We start from the raw sequence: 20061 nt of genomic DNA on the forward strand, positions 1-20061 counted from the left end.
AGGTGGAGCTGAATTTCTCTAGGATTTTCAGGTTGTCCTGGAGGCCTTTCTCGGTTGGTGACAGCAGCAGCAGGTCATCTGCATACAGATACACATATATATATATATTTATATATATATATATATATATATATATATATATATACATATACATATATATATATATATATATATATATATATATATATATATATATATATATATATATATATATATATATATATATATATATATATACACATATATATACACTCACCGGCCACTTTATTAGGTACACCATGCTAGTAACGGGTTGGACCCCTTTTGCCTTCAGAACTGCCTCAATTCTTCGTGGCATAGATTCAACAAGGTGCTGGAAGCATTCCTCAGAGATTTTGGTCCATATTGACATGATGGCATCACACAGTTGCCGCAGATTTGTTGGCTTCACATCCCAAAGATGCTCCATACAAGGCAGGATGGATCCATGCTTTCATGTTGTTTACGCCAAATTCTGACCCTACCATCCGAATGTCGCAGCAGAAATCGAGACTCATCAGAGCAACGTTTTTCCAATCTTCTACTGTCCAATTTCGATGAGCTTGTGCAAATTGTAGCCTCAGTTTCCTGTTCTTAGCTGAAAGGAGTGGTACTCGGTGTGGTCTTCTGCTGCTGTAGCCCATCTGCCTCAAAGTTCGACGCACTGTGCGTTCAGAGATGCTCTTAGGCCTACCTTGGTTGTAACGGGTGGCGATTTGAGTCACTGTTGCCTTTCTATCAGCTCGAACCAGTCTGCCCATTCTCCTCTGACCTCTGGCATCAACAAGGCATTTCCGCCCACAGAACTGCCGCTCACTGGATTTTTTTTCTTTTTCGGACCATTCTCTGTAAACCCTAGAGATGGTTGTGCGTGAAAATCCCAGTAGATCAGCAGTTTCTGAAATACTCAGACCAGCCCTTCTGGCACCAACAACCATGCCACGTTCAAAGGCACTCAAATCACCTTTCTTCCCCATACTGATGCTCGGTTTGAACTGCAGGAGATTGTCTTGACCATGTCTACATGCCTAAATGCACTGAGTTGCCGCCATGTGATTGGCTGATTAGAAATTAAGTGTTAACAAGAAGTTGGACAGGTGTACCTAATAAAGTGGCCGGTGAGTGTATATATGTATATATATATGTGTGTGTGTGTGTGTGTGTGTGTATATATAATATATACATATATATATACACATACACATATATACACATATATATACATATATATATATATATATACACATACACACACACACACACACACACACACACACACACACACACACACACCAGTTTAGGCTGTGGGGGGCATACCACAAAGTAAAGGTACCTTCACACTAAGCGACTTTGCAGCGAGAACGACGACGATCCGTGACGTTGCAGCGTCCTGGATAGCGGTCTCGTTGTGTTTGACACGCAGCAGCGATCTGGATCCCGCTGTGATATCGCTGGTCGGAGCTAGAAGTCCAGAACTTTATTTTGTCGCTTTATCTCCCGCTGTCATCGCTGTATCGGCGTGTGTGACGCCGATACAGCGATGTGTTCACTTGTAACCAGGGTAAACATCGGATTACTAAGTGCAGGGCCGCGCTTAGTAACCCGATATTTACCCTGGTTACCATTGTAAAAGTAAAAAAAAAAAACAGTACATACTCACATTCTGATGTCTGTCACGTCCCCCGCCGGCGTCCACAGGGTTACGCGCTGCTGCCGAGAACTTCCTGCACTGAATGTGTCAGCGCCGGCAGTAAAGCAGAGCACAGCGGTGACGTCACCGCTGTGCTCTGCTTTATGGCCGGCGCTGACAGTCAGTGCAGGAAGCTCTGAGTAGCAGTGCGTAACCCGGGGGACGTGACAGACATCAGAAGGTGAGTATGTAGTGTTTTTTTTTTTTTTTTTTTACTTTTACAATGGTAACCAGGGTAAATATCAGGTTACTAAGCGCGGCCCTGCACTTAGTAACCCGATGTTTACCCTGGTTACCCGGGTGCTGCAGGGAGACTTCGGCATCGTTGAAGACAGTTTCAACGATGCCAAAGTCGTTCCTCTGATCGTTGGTCGCTGGAGAGAGCTGTCTGTGTGACAGCTCCCCAGCGACCTAAACAGCGATGCTGCAGCGATCGGCTCGTTGTCTATATCGCTGCAGCGTCGCTGAGTATGACGGTACCTTAAGGATGCTTTCAAAGATGGTTGTGTTAACAGTTTAATTTTGTCAATTGGGTCATTCCATGTCAAGTGAACCAATGATTTTTACCTCTGTATTTTTAATTCTTTTGAGATTTTGTTATTTGGTAATAATGTGTCAGAGTATGCAAAATGTGAAGAAAAAAAATTCTAGAAATTTTTTTTGTTTGTTTAATTGATTTTCAAAGTTAGGAAAAAGTGTGAATTTCGGTGTTGCCTGCCTTTGCATTTCTCCTCATAACTCAGGCTAGAAAAAAGATAGAGAAACAAAATAAACACCATTCTACTCAGACCTGTACAGGCTTTCACCAGATATGTCACAAGAGTATATTTGATAATATTTTACCCATGCGAACGCAAACGCAAAATTTTAAAACGCATTTCCCAAAAAATGTCAAAATCTGCACATGTGCCTGCTATGCTCCTAGCCACATCTGTACCAAAATACAAGCTGGGATCGTGATGGGATCATATTTTAAAAAATAAAACTATTACAGTGTCAATTCAAAAATCTTGAAGTCAGATCTATTCAGCCTGTGGTCTAACAGTGTGGGGTCTATATTTACCAAATAATCGATGATTTTTAGATATTACTGTTTTATTTTATTATGTTACAGCTTGGAAGCAGGAGAGGACAGAGGAGAAAGCTTTGTTAGGGCTGAGAATGAGCAGGGGTAGACGGTGACTGCAGAGCAGATGACAGGCCGGCAGCTCGGGCCTCCAGAGGCCATATGCACACCAAACCCAGGAAACTCCTCAAATGGAGGGAGAAAAATATTCTTAACATCCAGTTCATGTATTGTACGAACCAGGACTACGAAGAGGAGGCGAGTTTGTTAAAACATCGGTTGCAGGAAGCAGAACCCATCACAGGGACTCCCCAATACCGGACTGTCATCCCATGTAGGGAAACAGGAATAGAAACAAGGATTTCTTCATTCAGCAAAGACAGTGAAGTCCATGACGTGGTAGAAGGCTGCACAAGATCGGCAATGGATGACATAACTGGTTATGTGACCTGTGAATATGATTGGCACTGGTGGTGGCTACTGGACTCTCCAAAGATAGTGAAAATGTAGAAGTAGAAGTGACTTTTTGCACCTTCTGGTCCAGCGCTATCCTTTGTGTATCCAAGAAAACCAGACATTGTAAAAGTTACAAAAATCAGATATTAACTCAGGTGGAGCCGAACGCCATGACAGGCCGTACATACTCTGACACAAAAGGAAACGGCCATTGCTAGTAAGCGCATATGAACAAGATGACATTTCACCCACTAGAAGGGACACATTGATGATAAAAGGCCAGTGTAAAAACCTACTATTAATTGTTTGATTAGTTCATATTTTATAGAACGAGGATTTAACTACTGTACTATTCTTCTTAAACACTTCATAAATTACATGTTTAGTGATATAATAGAAAAAAATTGTTACATGTATAAATAGGTGGTAAAAATATTGGTTCTTTTCATCTTGTTTTTAACATATACTGTATTTTTCGGACTATAAGACGCACCGGACTATAAGGCGCACCCAGGTTTTAGAGGAGGAAAATAGGGGAAAAAAAATATTTGAAGCAAAAAAATGTGGTAAAATATTTAATAACATAAATAACATACTATTATATGTGGTGTTATTACATATAATAGTATGTTATTATGTTGGATGCTGCAGGACCAGTGTGGTGTCTGTACAGTACTATGTGAAGATGCTGGAGGGTGAGTATAAGAATGGGGGCACAGGGCTGATATTGAAAGCACCACTCCAGCACTGCAAAATAGCACTGGAGTGCTGCTTTAAAATCCCATGGGAGAACTATAACTCCCAGCATGTCCTGCAGATCCTATGACATGCTGGGAGTTATAGTTCACCACAGGAGTGGCAGAGTGCTTTATTGTGTATTGTAAAGACTAACCTCTTAATTGTGGCAGCCTGCCAGCCACTGTGGTGAGGTAAAAGCATCCCATGACTGCACACACAGAGCCCTCCCTCTTGTTGCCTCTCCACAGCACAGGTTTTGAGGAAGCCTGCAGATTCTAGTGGAGAGCCTGAAGGACCTGTGATGATGTCAAGAAGAGGGAGGGCTCTGAGCTGCCATGTGATGCTCCAGCCCGCCCACTTCTGACATCATCACAGGTCCTGTTTGTGCACAGCACTCGGCATTCAGGCATGGCAGGCAGGTATACAGCGATCTCTCCGCTCTGGCTCCTGCTGCTGCTGCCTCCTCCTCCCCAGGACACACAAATCTCCCTAGCTGCTGCAGCAATCAGCGCTGAGGAAGCCATGCGTGTCCCTGCTTAAGTGCAGTCTTAATTTGCTGCTTCTGGCTCACTGCTCAGCTGATCGGTGGGCGGGGAGCTGCTAATGAATATTCACTGCACTTAATCATCGGGACCACATGGTTTTCCCAGCGCTGATTCCTGGCAGCGGGGACATCCTGAAGTGGGATAACAGTTCGATCCCACTCACTGCTGCCTCCCTGCCCACATGCTACATCCGTACCATAAGACGCACCCACACTTTCCTCCCAAATTTGGAGGGAAAAAAGTGTGTCTTATGGTTGGAAAAATACGGTAATTAGAATGAGACTGTATTTAGAAAACCACACTGGAGGATATGATCACCTTTTTTCTTTTGGCTTGTTCAATGCATTCAGGTTGAAAATGCTGAGCAAGTTGTGTTATGATGATTAAGATGTATTTATTCTGGCACTTCAGTATTTGTTTTTTGTGTTTCTTTATTGTTACATATAAATGTTGAATTCAATAAGTCATAATTTGAAAAGAAAAAGGGAAGAAACTCGCACAAACATAAAATCAGATGATTCAAGATGTAAAAAAAAAATACAAATTTGATAGGTCCCAAGTTGAATCCCTGTACAAATATAAACAAGAACACAAGGTAACACACATGCATGTTTTCACAATTTTAAAACATACGTTTTTTTCGCAATTACGCATCAAAATTTTGAATTTGATTTCTCCAATACAAAATATAAAGAAATAAAGTCGTGACATATCAAATGAAAGACGGTACCATTCTGAGAAAAATGATGCCCCTCCCAGCTCTTTATCTTAATTCTATCCCAAGATATGATGATAAATGTAAAGCCATAACAGGCCAAAATTCGTGCTTTTTCAAAACTTTAAAAATCTGTAAAAAATTAAAGGGCACCTGTCACCCCGTTTTTTCAGTATGAGATAAAAATACTGTTAAATAGGGCCTGAGCTGTGCATTACAACAGTGTATTTTGTGGACCCCGATTCCCCACCTATGCTGCCAAAATACGTTACCAAAGTAGCCGTTTTCACCTGTCAATCAGGCTGGTCTGGTCAAAAGGGCGTGGTGTCTTCCCCCAGATCTTGCTTAGTTTTCCGTTGGTGGCGTAGTGGTTTGCGCATGCCCAAGGTCCCGAATCCACTGCACAGGGGAGTTAAAAGAGCGCGATGTGCACTATTTCATTGGTGATCGGTGGGGGCGGCCATCTTCCTTTGGCCGTGTGTGCGCAGAAGCGGCGCTTTGCTGGCCGCAGCTTCAGGAAAATGGCCGCGGGATGCCGCGCTTGCGCAGATGGAGATCGCGGCGGCCATTTTCCTGAAGCAGAGTTCGCATCTCGGCTTCAGGAAAATGGCCGCCGCGATCTCCATCTGCGCACGCGCGGCATCCCGCGGCCATTTTCCTGAAGCCGCGGCCAGCAGAGCGCCGCTTCTGCGCACGCGCAGCCAAAGGAAGATGGCCGCCCCCACCGATCACCAATGAAATCCACCGATCACCAATGAAATAGTGCACATCGCGCTCTTTTAACTCCCCTGTGCAGTGGATTCGGGACCTTGGGCATGCACAAACCACTACGCCACCAAGGGAAAACTAAGCAAGATCTGGGGGAAGACACCACGCCCTTTTGACCAGACCAGCCTGATTGACAGGCGAAAACGACTACTTTGGTAACGTATTTTGGCAGCATAGGTGGGGAATCGGGGTCCACAAAATACACTGTTGTAATGCACAGCTCAGGCCCTATTTAACAGTATTTTTATCTCATACTGAAAAAACGGGGTGACAGGTGCCCTTTAACTGATGAAGAAAAAAATTCAAAACTTTTAATTTGAATTTTTTTTAATTAACAAAAGTTGTACTTCATAAAAACTAAAAATAAATAAAATCTAAAGACGTCAGGTAAAAAAAATATTCATATTTGGATCAATTGGTATGGAATGACCCAATTTTTGTCAATTAATGTGAATGAACATAAGAGAAATCTAAATACAGTCAGTATTTGGTGTGGCCAAATTCTGTCAAATCAATACGGCATCAATTCTTCTAGGCAGAAACTAAGCATGGAAATTGTTCCAGACGTCTTGACAAGCCAATCGCATATCTGTAGATGTTGCCTTGCACAAATCCTTCTGTCTCTTCATGTAATCCCAGACAAATCCGATGACGCTGAAATCCGGGTTCTGTGGGGGCCACATTACTACCTCCAGGTCTTTGTTCTTCTTTATGCTGAAGATAGTTATGCATCACCAAATGTATTCTGCAACAACCCAAAACATATAGCCATACTCCCCCCTGAGGGTACTACATGATGGATAAGTTTCTGCTTGTATTTCTCAGCACTGAGGACACAATTAATCCTGACCATATCCCCAACTCCATTTACTGAAATGCAGCCCAGAACTCACAAAGCCCTCCACCATGCTTCACTGTTCCTGCAGACGCCCATTATTGTGCTGCTCTCCAGCCCTTCAGAGAACAAGCCGTCTTTTTCTTAGTCATTTATCACATTTTCACTCATCAGTCCAGAGCACCTGCTGTCATTTTCCTGCACCCCAGTTCCTATGTTTTTGTGGATAGTTGAGTCACTTGGCTTTCTTTCCAGGGAAGGGATGGTTTTGGGGTGTAATTCCTCCATGATGCCACTTTTGTTTCAGACTTCTATAAACCATAAATAGGTGTTGCTTGGGTCCCACTGATTGCTTCCATTCCTGTGTTTCTGACACTACTGGATTTCATCCAGCATCAGAGTGAAGTAAACATGATGGATAGTGATGAACGCAAGTCCTCATTACTCAAGTTATCCAAAGGTGCTTGTGTATGCACTAAGTATCGCAGGTGCTCAAGTGACCTGTTAGTCCCGGCGCCTACTTGTGTATGTCAGGCACTTATCATTAATGATGGATCTTTCATCTGCTGCATTAAATTTCTTTGGACAATCACTGCGTCTGTGGTCCTCAACTTTTCTTGGTGCTTCTTCAAAAGACTCTGTTTTGAAGTCTTTGCCTGGGAGAGCATTTGCTGATGCATTATAACTACCTTGTGTCTTTTTGCTGTACTCTGTATTTCCTAGATGTAGGCCTCGGGACATGAAACTGTCTTTCACAACCTCATCTTTGTAGCAGAGTTTAGCTGTTCCTCACCAAGGTGTAAGCCTCCTATACCGTTATACCGTTTTTTCAGTTAACAATTGTTTCAACCTGCATATGATGATCATTACCACCTGTTTGTTACAATTGGTTATTCCTGCACTTGACTATAATCCTATAAAATCCCTGACATAATAATAATCTTTATTTTTATATAGCGCTAACATATTCCGCTAACATTAACGTTTGGGGCTCACAATCTAAATTCCCTATCAGTATGTCTTTGGAATGTGGGAGGAAACCGGAGTACCCAGAGGAAACCCACGCAAACACAGAGAACATACAAACTCTTTGCAGATGTTGTCCTTGGTGGGGTTTGAACCCAGGACTCCAGCCAGGGCCGGACTGGCCATCGGGCATTTCTGGCAAATGCCAGAAGGGCCGGTCCTTGTAATGGGCCGCTAGAGATATCGCCCCTTCAGCATTGTCAGCGGGCGTTCCAGAGTTCACTTCAGCAGCCAGCACGCCGGGCGGCATTTGCTTGCCTTGCGCACTTGATCGCGCTGCACTAGAAAGGAGGAAGTGGGCGGCTGATGTCCTGAGACCTGATCACTAGTGCTGCAGTGAGGTAACATAGAACAGGATGGGGGCCGCGCTGTGCTGCTCCGGCCATGCCTCTCACTGCAGCTTGTGATCAGGACATGAGACTGCCCACTTCTTCCTGTCTAGTGCGGCGACAGGGCATGAAAGTATTTACACTGAAGATGTCCCTGATAGCAGTGACAGAACATAGGGAGACTGCAGCAGTAAGTTTCTGTGTAGACGGGGACAGAGGATGGGTAGCCGCCTGCTCACGGTGCCACTGGTTGGGTGGGGGGTGCAAATATTTTTCTATACACTGATTTATTTTTTTTCTTTGCTGCGCCGGGTTCAGCCATTCAAAAAAGGGGCGTGCCATGCTGGAGAAGAACACTGGCCAATGAGCATCAGATTGATAGAAGAGCTGATTGGCCAGTGCTCCTGTTCCCCTACACGAAAGAGCCTGCAATCAAGCTGCAAGGTCAGCCATATCTACCTGTGTGTGCTCCGAGGGACCGATAGAGAAGCAGCTCAGTTCCTCATGGTCACAGCTTCTCCTACTCTCTTCCACAGCCACGACAGAGAGAGCAGGGGAGGTGCTGGGAAAGTGCTTGCTGTGAACAGAAGGAGCTGCACATGTATATCAGCCTCTGCTGCAGCACAGAGGAGTGTGTGGTATCTGTAGTGTGTGTGTGGTATCTGTAGTGTGTGTGTGGTATCTGTAGTGTGTGTGTGTGAGGTATCTGTAGTGTGTGTGTGTGTGTGGTATCTGTAGTGTGTGTGTGTATATGTGTGTGTGTGTGGTATCTGTAGTGTGTGTGTGGTATCTGTAGTGTGTGTGTGTGTGTGTGTGTGTGGTATCTGTAGTGTGTGTGTGTGATATCTGTAGTGTGTGTGTGTGATATCTGTAGTGTGTGTGTGGTATCTGTAGTGTGTGTGGTACCTGTAGTGTGTGTGTGTGTGGGGTATCTGTAGTGTGTGTGTGTGTGTGTGGTACCTGTAGTGTGTGTGTGTGTGTGTGGGTGGTATCTGTAGTGTGTGGGTGGTATCTGTAGTGTGTGTATATGTGTGTGTGTGATATCTGTAGTGTGTGTGTGGTATCTGTAGTGTGTGTGTGGTATCTGTAGTGTGTGTGTGATATCTGTAGTGTGTGTGTGTGTGGTATCTGTACTGTGTGTATATGTGTGTGTGTGATATCTGTAGTGTGTGTGTGTGTGTGGTATCTGTAGTGTGTGTGTGTGATATCTGTAGTGTGTGTGTGTGTGGTATCTGTAGTGTGTGTGGGGTATCTGTAGTGTGTGTGGGGTATCTAGTGTGTTTGTGGGGTATCTGTAGTGTGTGTGTGTGATATCTGTAGTGTGTGTGTGTGTGTGGTATCTGTAGTGTGTGTGGGGTATCTAGTGTGTGTGTGGGGTATCTGTAGTGTGTGTGATATCTAGTGTGTGTGTGTGTGTGGTATCTGTAGTGTGTGTGGTATCTGTAGTGTGGGGTATCTAGTGTGTGTGTGGGATATCTGTAGTGTGTGTGTGTGTGTGTGATATCTGTAGTGTGTGTGTGTGTGATATCTGTAGTGTGTGTGTGGTATCTGTAGTGTGTGTGTGGTATCTGTAGTGTGTGTGTGGTATCTGTAGTGTGTGTGTGATATCTGTAGTGTGTGTGTGATATCTGTAGTGTGTGTGATATCTGTAGTGTGTGTGTGGTATCTGTAGTGTGTGTGTGTGTGATATCTGTAGTGTGTGTGTGTGTGTGATATCTGTAGAGTGTGTGTGTGTGGTATCTGTAGTATGTGTGTATGTGTGGTATCTGTAGTGTGTGTGTGATATCTGTAGTGTGTGTGGTATCTGTAGTGTGTGTGTGGTATCTGTAGTGTGTGTGTGTGGTATCTGTAGTGTGTGTGTGTGTGTGTGTGTGATATCTGTAGTGTGTGTGTGGTATCTGTAGTGTGTGTGTGTGATATCTGTAGTGTGTGATATCTGTATTGTGTGTGTGGTACCTGTAGTGTGTGTGTGTGGGTGGTATCTGTAGTGTGTGTATGTGTGTGTGTGATATCTGTAGTGTGTGTGTGATATCTGTAGTGTGTGTGTGATATCTGTAGTGTGTGTGTGGTATCTGTAGTGTGTGTGATATCTGTAGTGTGTGATATCTGTAGTGTGTGTGTGGTATCTGTAGTGTGTGTATATGTGTGTGTGTGATATCTGTAGTGTGTATATGTGTGTGTGTGATATCTGTAGTGTGTGTGTGGTGTGGTATCTGTAGTGTGTGTGTGTGTGGTATCTAGTGTGTGTGTGTGGTATCTGTAGTGTGTGTGTGTGTGTGTGTGTGTGTGGTACCTGTAGTGTGTGTGGGTGGTATCTGTAGTGTGTGTATATGTGTGTGTGTGTGATATCTGTAGTGTGTGTGGTATCTGTAGTGTGTGTGTGATATCTGTAGTGTGTGTGTGTGGTATCTGTAGTGTGTGTATATGTGTGTGTGTGTGTGATATCTGTAGTGTGTGTATATGTGTGTGTGATATCTGTAGTGTGTGTATATGTGTGTGTGATATCTGTAGTGTGTATATGTGTGTGTGTGTGGTATCTGTAGTGTGTGTGTGTGGTACCTGTAGTGTGTGTGTGTGTGTGGGTGGTATCTGTAGTGTGTGGGTGGTATCTGTAGTGTGTGTGTGTGTGTGTGTGATATCTGTAGTGTGTGTGTATCTGTAGTGTGTGTGTGATATCTGTAGTGTGTGTGTATCTGTAGTGTGTGTGTGTGGTATCTGTAGTGTGTGTATATGTGTGTGTGATATCTGTAGTGTGTGTATATGTGTGTGTGTGTGTGTGTGATATCTGTAGTGTGTGTGTGGTATCTAGTGTGTGTGTGTGGTATCTGTAGTGTGTGTATATGTGTGTGTGTGTGTGATGTCTGTAGTGTGTGTGTGGTATCTGTAGTGTGTGATATCTGTAGTGTGTGTGTGTGTGTGGTATCTGTAGTGTGTGTATATGTGTGTGTGTGATATCTGTAGTGTGTGTATATGTGTGTGTGTGATATCTGTAGTGTGTGTATATGTGTGTGTGGTGTGGTATCTGTAGTGTGTGTGTGTGTGGTATCTAGTGTGTGTGTGGTATCTGTAGTGTGTGTGTGTGATATCTAGTGTGTGTGGTATCTGTAGTGTGTGTGGTATCTGTAGTGTGGGGTATCTAGTGTGTGTGTGGGATATCTGTAGTGTGTGTGTGGGATATCTGTAGTGTGTGTGTGTGTGATATCTGTAGTGTGTGTGTGTGTGTGTGTGTGGGATATCTGTAGTGTGTGTGTGTGTGTGATATCTGTAGTGTGTGTGTGTGTGGTATCTGTAGTGTGTGTGGTATCTGTAGAGTGTGTGTGTGTGGTATCTGTAGAGTGTGTGTGTGGTATCTGTAGAGTGTGTGTGTGGTATCTGTAGAGTGTGTGTGTGGTATCTGTAGAGTGTGTGTGTGGTATCTGTAGAGTGTGTGTGTGGTATCTGTAGAGTGTGTGTGTGGTATCTGTAGAGTGTGTGTGTGGTATCTGTAGTGTGTGTGTGTGGTATCTGTAGTGTGTGTGTGTGTGTGTGGTACCTGTAGTGTGTGTGTGGTATCTGTAGTGTGTGTGTGTGTGGTATCTGTAGTGTGTGTGTGTGTGTGTGGTACCTGTAGTGTGTGTGTGGTATCTGTAGTGTGTGTGTGTGGTATCTGTAGTGTGTGTGTGGTATCTGTAGTGTGTTTGTGTGTGTGGTATCTGTAGTGTGTGTGGTATCTGTAGTGCGTGTGTGTGTGTGATATCTGTATTGTGTGTGTGTGGTATCTGTAGTGTGTGTGTGATATCTGTAGTGTGTGTGTGTGTGATATCTGTAGTGTGTGTGTGTGTGGTATCTGTAGTGTGTGTGTGTGGTATCTGTAGTGTGTGTGTGTGGTATCTGTAGTGTGTGTGTGTGGTATCTGTAGTGTGTGTGTGTGGTATCTGTAGTGTGTGTGGTATCTGTAGTGCGTGTGTGTGTGTGATATCTGTAGTGTGTGTGTGTGGTATCTGTAGTGTGTGTGTGTGGTATCTGTAGTGTGTGTGGTATCTGTAGTGTGTGTGTGTGTGTGATATCTGTAGTGTGTGTGTGTGTGTGTGTGGTATCTGTAGTGTGTGTGTGTGGTATCTGTAGTGTGTGTGTGGTATCTGTAGTGTGTGTGTGGTATCTGTAGTGTGTGTGTGGTATCTGTAGTGTGTGTGGTATCTGTATGTGTGTGTGTGTGTGTGGTATCTGTAGTGTGTGTGGTATCTGTAGTGTGTGTGGTATCTGTAGTGTGTGTGGTATCTGTAGTGTGTGTGTGTGGTATCTGTAGTGTGTGTGTGTGTGTGGTATCGTGTGTGTGTGTGGTATCTGTAGTGTGTGTGTGTGGTATCTGTAGTGTGTGTGTGTGTGGTATCTGTAGTGTGTGTGTGTGGTATCTGTATGTGTGTGTGTGTGTGGTATCTGTAGTGTGTGTGGTATCTGTAGTGTGTGTGTGTGGTATCTGTAGTGTGTGTGTGTGGTATCTGTAGAGTGTGTGTGTGTGGTATCTGTAGTGTGTGTGTGTGTGTGTGGTATCTGTAGTGTGTGTGTGTGGTATCTGTAGTGTGTGTGTGTGTGTGTGATATCTAGTGTGTGTGTGTGTGTGGTATCTGTAGTGCGTGTGTGTGATATCTGTAGTGTGTGTGTGTGTGTGGTATCTGTAGTGTGTGTATATGTGTGTGTGTGATATCTGTAGTGTGTGTATATGTGTGTGTGTGATATCTGTAGTGTGTGTATGTGTGTGTGTGGTGTGGTATCTGTAGTGTGTGTGTGTGGTATCTAGTGTGTGTGTGGTATCTGTAGTGTGTGTGTGTGTGTGTGTGGTACCTGTAGTGTGTGTGTGTGATATCTAGTGTGTGTGTGTGTGGTATCTGTAGTGTGTGTGGTATCTGTAGTGTGTGTGGTATCTGTAGTGTGTGTGGTATCTGTAGTGTGGGATATCTAGTGTGTGTGTGTGGGATATCTGTAGTGTGTGTGTGGGATATCTGTAGTGTGTGTGTGTGTGTGATATCTGTAGTGTGTGTGTGTGTGTGTGGGATATCTGTAGTGTGTGTGTGTGTGTGATATCTGTAGTGTGTGTGTGTGTGTGGTATCTGTAGTGTGTGTGGTATCTGTAGAGTGTGTGTGTGTGGTATCTGTAGAGTGTGTGTGTGGTATCTGTAGAGTGTGTGTGTGGTATCTGTAGAGTGTGTGTGTGGTATCTGTAGTGTGTGTGTGTGGTATCTGTAGTGTGTGTGTGTGGTATCTGTAGTGTGTGTGTGTGGTATCTGTGTGTGTGTGTGTGTGTGTGTGTGTGATATCTGTAGTGTGTGTGTGTGATATCTGTAGTGTGTGTGTGTGTGTGGTATCTGTAGTGTGTGTGTGTGGTATCTGTAGTGTGTGTGTGGTATCTGTAGTGTGTGTGGTATCTGTAGTGCGTGTGTGTGTGATATCTGTAGTGTGTGTGATATCTGTAGTGTGTGTGTGTGTGGTATCTGTAGTGTGTGTGTGTGTGTGGTATCTGTAGTGTGTGTGTGTGTGGTATCTGTAGTGTGTGTGTGTGTGGTATCTGTAGTGTGTGTGGTATCTGTAGTGTGTGTGTGTGTGGTACCTGTAGTGTGTGTGTGGTACCTGTAGTGTGTGTGTGGTATCTGTAGTGTGTGTGTGTGTGTGTGGTATCTGTAGTGTGTGTGTGTGTGGTATCTGTATGTGTGTGTGTGTGGGGTATCTAGTGTGTGTGGTATCTGTAGTGTGTGTGTGTGGTATCTGTAGAGTGTGTGTGTGTGGTATCTGTAGTGTGTGTGTGTGTGTGGTATCTGTAGTGTGTGTGTGTGGTATCTGTAGTGTGTGTGTGGTATCTGTAGTGTGTGTGTGGTATCTGTAGTGTGTGTGTGGTATCTGTATGTGTGTGTGTGTGTGGTATCTAGTGTGTGTGGTATCTGTAGTGTGTGTGTGTGGTATCTGTAGTGTGTGTGTGTGTGTGGTATCTGTAGTGTGTGGTATCTAGTGTGTGTGTGGTATCTGTAGAGTGTGTGTGTGTGTGTGGTATCTGTAGTATGTGTGTATGTGTGATATCTAGTGTGTGTGTGTGGTATCTGTAGTGTGTGTGTGTGGTATCTGTAGTGTGTGTGGTATCTGTAGTGTGTGGTATCTGTAGTGTGTGGTATCTGTAGTGTGTGGTATCTGTAGTGTGTGTGTGTGGTATCTGTAGTGTGTGTGTGTGTGTGGTATCTGTAGTGTGTGTGTGTGTGTGTGGTATCTGTAGTGTGTGTGTGTGTGTGTGTGTTATCTGTAGTGTGTGTGTGGTATCTGTAGTGTGTGTGTGGTATCTGTAGTGTGTGTGTGTGTGGTATCTGTAGTGTGTGTGTGTGTGTGTGTGTGTGTGGTACCTGTAGTGTGTGTGTGGGTGTGGGTGGGTGGTATCTGTAGTGTGTGTGTGTGTGGTACCTGTAATGTGTGTGGTATCTGTAGTGTGTGTGTGTGTGTGGTACCTGTAGTGTGTGTGTGTGGTATCTAGTGTGTGTGTGGTATCTGTAGTGTGTGTGTGTGGTATGTATCTAGTGTGTGTGTGGTATCTGTAGTGTGTGTGTGTGGTACCTGTAGTGTGTGTGTGTGTGTGTGGGTGGTATCTGTAGTGTGTGTGTGTGTGTGATATCTGTAGTGTGTGTGATATCTGTAGTGTGTGTGGTATCTGTAGTGTGTGTGTGTGTGTGTGTGTGTGTGTGTGTGTGTGTGTGTGTGTGTGTGTGTGTGTGTGGTATCTGTAGTGTGTGTATATGTGTGTGTGTGTGATATCTGTAGTGTGTGTGTGGTATCTGTAGTGTGTGTGTGGTATCTGTAGTGTGTGTGTGTGTGGTATCTGTAGTGTGTGTGTGTGTGTGTGTGGTACCTGTAGTGTGTGTGTGGGTGGGTGGTATCTGTAGTGTGTGTGGTACCTGTAATGTGTGTGGTATCTGTAGTGTGTGTGTGTGTGTGGTACCTGTAGTGTGTGTGTGTGGTATCTAGTGTGTGTGTGGTATCTGTAGTGTGTGTGTGTGTGGTATGTATCTAGTGTGTGTGTGGTATCTGTAGTGTGTGTGTGTGGTACCTGTAGTGTGTGTGTGTGTGTGTGGGTGGTATCTGTAGTGTGTGTGTGTGTGTGATATCTGTAGTGTGTGTGATATCTGTAGTGTGTGTGGTATCTGTAGTGTGTGTGTGTGTGTGTGTGTGTGTGTGTGTGGTATCTGTAGTGTGTGTATATGTGTGTGTGTGTGATATCTGTAGTGTGTGTGTGGTATCTGTAGTGTGTGTGTGGTATCTGTATGTGTGTGTGTGTGTGGTATCTAGTGTGTGTGGTATCTGTAGTGTGTGTGTGTGGTATCTGTAGTGTGTGTGTGTGTGATATCTGTAGTGTGTGTGTGGTATCTGTAGTGTGTGTGTGGTATCTGTAGTGTGTGTGTGATATCTGTAGTGTGTGTGATATCTGTAGTGTGTGTGTGTGTGGTATCTGTAGTGCGTGTGTGTGTGTGGTATCTGTAGTGTGTGTGGTATCTGTAGTGTGTGTGGTATCTGTAGTGTGTGTGGTATCTGTAGTGTGTGTGTGGTATCTGTAGTGTGTGTGTGTGTGGTATCTGTAGTGTGTGTGTGTGGTATCTGTAGTGTGTGTGTGGTATCTGTAGTGTGTGTGTGGTATCTGTAGAGTGTGTGTGTGTGTGGTATCTGTAGTGTGTGTGTGTGGTATCTGTAGTGTGTGTGTGTGTGGTACCTGTAGTGTGTGTGTGTGTGTGTGTGGTACCTGTAGTGTGTGTGTGGTATCTGTAGTGTGTGTGTGTGGTATCTGTAGTGTGTGTGTGGTATCTGTAGTGTGTGTGTGTGTGGTATCTGTAGTGTGTTTGTGTGTGTGCGTGTGTGTGTGTGATATCTGTAGTGTGTGTGTGTGGTATCTGTAGTGTGTGTGTGATATCTGTAGTGTGTGTGTGTGTGGTATCTGTAGTGTGTGTGTGTGGTATCTGTAGTGTGTGTGGTATCTGTAGTGTGTGTGTGTGGTATCTGTAGTGTGTGTGGTATCTGTAGTGCGTGTGTGTGATATCTGTAGTGTGTGTGTGTGGTATCTGTAGTGTGTGTGTGTGGTATCTGTAGTGTGTGTGGTATCTGTAGTGCGTGTGTGTGTGTGATATCTGTAGTGTGTGTGTGTGTGTGGTATCTGTAGTGTGTGTGTGTGGTATCTGTAGTGTGTGTGTGGTATCTGTAGTGTGTGTGTGGTATCTGTAGTGTGTGTGTGTGGTATCTGTAGTGTGTGTGTGGTATCTGTAGTGTGTGTGGTATCTGTATGTGTGTGTGTGTGTGTGGTATCTGTAGTGTGTGTGGTATCTGTAGTGTGTGTGGTATCTGTAGTGTGTGTGTGTGTGTGGTATCGTGTGTGTGTGTGGTATCTGTAGTGTGTGTGTGTGGTATCTGTAGTGTGTGTGTGTGGTATCTGTAGTGTGTGTGTGTGGTATCTGTATGTGTGTGTGTGTGTGGTATCTGTAGTGTGTGTGGTATCTGTAGTGTGTGTGTGTGGTATCTGTAGTGTGTGTGTGTGGTATCTGTAGAGTGTGTGTGTGTGGTATCTGTAGTGTGTGTGTGTGTGTGGTATCTGTAGTGTGTGTGTGTGGTATCTGTAGTGTGTGTGTGTGTGTGTGATATCTAGTGTGTGTGTGTGTGTGGTATCTGTAGTGCGTGTGTGTGTGTGATATCTGTAGTGTGTGTGTGTGTGATATCTGTAGTGTGTGTGTGTGTGGTATCTGTAGTGTGTGTGTGTGGTATCTGTAGTGTGTGTGTGTGGTATCTGTATGTGTGTGTGTGTGTGTGGTATCTGTAGTGTGTGTGGTATCTGTAGTGTGTGTGTGTGTATGGTATCTGTAGTGTGTGTGTGTGTGTGGTATCTGTAGTGTGTGTGTGTGTGGTATCTGTAGTGTGTGTGTGGTATCTGTAGTGTGTGTGTGTGGTATCTGTAGTGTGTGTGTGTGGTATCTGTAGTGTGTGTGTGTGGTATCTGTAGTGTGTGTGTGTGGTATCTGTAGTGTGTGTGTGTGGTATCTAGTGTGTGTGGTATCTGTAGTGTGTGTGTGTGTGTGTGTGTGTGTGGTACCTGTAGTGTGTGTGTGGTATCTGTAGTGTGTGTGTGTGTGTGGTATCTGTAGTGTGTGTGTGTGTGGTACCTGTAGTGTGTGTGTGTGGGTGGGTGGTATCTGTAGTGTGTGTGTGTGTGTGTGTGTGTGTGGTACCTGTAGTGTGTGTGTGGTATCTGTAGTGTGTGTGTGTGTGGTATCTAGTGTGTGTGTGGTATCTGTAGTGTGTGTGTGTGTGTGTGTGGTACCTGTAGTGTGTGGGTGGTATCTGTAGTGTGTGGGTGGTATCTGTAGTGTGTGTGTGTGTGTGTGTGTGTTACCTGTAGTGTGTGTGGTATCTGTAGTGTGTGTGTGTGTGGTACCTGTAGTGTGTGTGTGGTACCTGTAGTGTGTGTGTGTGTGTGTGTGTGGGTGGTATCTAGTGTGTGTGTGTGTGTGGTATCTGTAGTGTGTGTGTGGTATCTAGTGTGTGTGTGTGTGTGTGTGTGTGGTACCTGTAGTGTGTGTGTGGCATCTGTAGTGTGTGTGTGTGTGTGGGTGGTATCTGTAGTGTGTGTGTGTGTGTGTGTGTGTGGTATCTGTAGTGTGTGTGTGTGTGGTACCTGTAGTGTGTGTGTGGTATCTGTAGTGTGTGTGTGTGTGTGGGTGGTATCTGTAGTGTGTGTTACTTGAGTGTGATCAGTGCTGTATTTTTTAGCATATTCTGCAGTGTGATAATAGTCTGGAGGCCGTCTGTGTTGATCTGATGTCTATTCCCCCTATGGCCACTGCAGGTTACATATATAAAGTGGTTTAACACATTTGATTCGTGTAACAAATAAAGCAAAAAAGTCGGCACAACCTGTCAGTGCTTTACGATTTGATTCTACGACACTCGTATGTGGGCTGGTGAATTTTTATTTGTGCCAGGGCTGCTTTTTGGTCCCAGTCCGGCCCTGACTCCAGCGCTGCAAGGCTGCTGTGCTAACCACTGTGCCACCGTGCTGCCCACATAATGCATATGTACCTAGAGGAATTGATGCTGTTTTGAAGGCAAAGTGTCTTCACACCAATTATTTGATTTAGTTTAGTTTTCTCCTTTATATTCTGTGAACAGACGCTCAGCAGTAGGAGAAGATACTGAACCAAGCCTGTCACTCAGGTCGGAGTGCCGCCCCTACCAACAGCAAGGCAGTGACAGGCTGGAGAGCTGTGTGCTGCTCCGGACATGTTCACAATAACTCTTCCGCTAACTGCAGGTCTTCAGTATTCTCTCTGCAGGATAGTCTTAAAACATGAGTTTTTTTATTTTGTTTTTCATAAACAGCCTATCACATTGGCCCAAGCTGGCCCACACCCCAATTTGCTTTATACCTCAGCAGCTAAGCACTTTCATTAATGGCCACTCCAGGTCTATGGCTGCCACATATCATCTGTCAGCTCTGATTTACAGTAGGGTCCTGAATGGGTAACCATCACCCCCCACACCATAGAATGTATATGGACATGGATTGCCTTCATTAGAAATACCCTTAAAGGGGTTTGCAGCACCTCTGTCTTGTACACAATCTGATATGAAACACTTCTCATGCCTGAAGAGATGGCGCTGTACTTTGGGTGAGATAGCTACTGAGGCAACTGTCCAATGCCTGTGATGTCTCGGGCACGTGTCCTTTTCTAAATAATGAGTGTCTCACTGTATCTTCTGGCCTCTCAGACAGTACTGTCTCTCCACAGCCAATGTGGGGTCACGTGAAGGAGTGCGGCACCGCACATCCGCTATGAGGGGCTAGATCCGGCCCTATACCAGCGATCTTGGGCTTGCAGCAGACTTTGTGCTGATATTTTATGTTATTGAATACATTGAAGAGTCTTGTTTCAGGCGTTACCAGCTTCGGGGCATTCAGTTATACACCACGGGATCCCAGTGCAGGCAGGAACTGCTCCGTTTGGCTGCAATGATTCTTTTCAGCAGACGCTGATCCTTTGCCCGCCAACTCTCCAAGGTATGTTATTAGCCATTATCGGACTGCGGTGCTGAAGCGGTCTGTGTCTCTTGTTTATTGCTTTATCTGACTGTTAATTTGATGATTGAATAAGGCTCCTTATTCTTGCAGGAATCCCACCAAATCACGGCAAGCCCACAAGTTATTCTGTGAGAGTAGATAATGCTTTACCATTAGTAACACAGGCTCCGGCCATTCAGCCCCTACAGATACGACCAGGTGTCCTTTCCCAGGTGAGCTTTTCTCCTAGAAAGCTTTATAAATTAGCAATAGTGTTTTTTATGCTACTTTTTTTTCTAATGTACCATTACAATTTCAGCACACATGGTCAAATGGAACACAACCAATATTGGTTCCCGCCTGGCAACAGGTGACAACTGTGGCGCCAACTACTACAACACTTGCCTCCGATACCATGGCTGGACCACAGAGATTGGGAGACTGGGGGTAAGTTCCTCGCATACTGGATCAGTCAGATTGGCTGGATTAGCATGTGTTAATCATGTGCCACTTCTGTCATCCAGCACTCCTCACTCAGAATAATGTCGGATACTGCTGGCTGAACCGCCGTGCGCTATAGGGGACTGACTGCACATTTTGGCACTTCCTTCCTTGGGAGCATGCACACTCCTGAGGTGCCAGCCCCCTGCAATCAGCAGCAATACCCCGGTTGCATAGGCACAGAGCCTGGGAAAAGTTAAGGATTTGGAGCCCACTTTTGATCATATTTATTGAACAGGACAGAAGAAACTTGCCAAATGCATCAATATGAAAAAGAACTGAACTTTAATTACTCGTTAAATCACCTTATTGCCAAAATTCAAATGG

General features: G+C 44.6%; 1 protein-coding gene and 1 long non-coding RNA gene across 4 annotated transcripts in view; one reads left to right on the forward strand and one right to left on the reverse strand.

The window, feature by feature from the left end:
* HIPK3 (homeodomain interacting protein kinase 3) overlaps positions 1-20061 on the forward strand; it is a 339043-nt gene that overhangs the window by 300163 nt on the left and 18819 nt on the right. For all 3 annotated transcript variants that reach the window (XM_077288108.1, XM_077288109.1, XM_077288110.1), the window contains 3 exons: positions 19110-19233; positions 19345-19466; positions 19553-19680. In XM_077288108.1, coding sequence (XP_077144223.1) covers positions 19110-19233; positions 19345-19466; positions 19553-19680 — 374 coding nt within the window. The remainder of the gene's footprint in view (positions 1-19109; positions 19234-19344; positions 19467-19552; positions 19681-20061) is intronic.
* LOC143806990 (uncharacterized) overlaps positions 1-20061 on the reverse strand; it is a 48508-nt gene that overhangs the window by 3338 nt on the left and 25109 nt on the right. The gene's annotated exons all lie outside the window — the stretch shown is intronic.

This window comes from Ranitomeya variabilis, chromosome 2 (genome assembly GCF_051348905.1).
Source record: "Ranitomeya variabilis isolate aRanVar5 chromosome 2, aRanVar5.hap1, whole genome shotgun sequence".
In the NCBI taxonomy this organism is placed as follows: Eukaryota; Metazoa; Chordata; class Amphibia; order Anura; family Dendrobatidae; genus Ranitomeya; species Ranitomeya variabilis.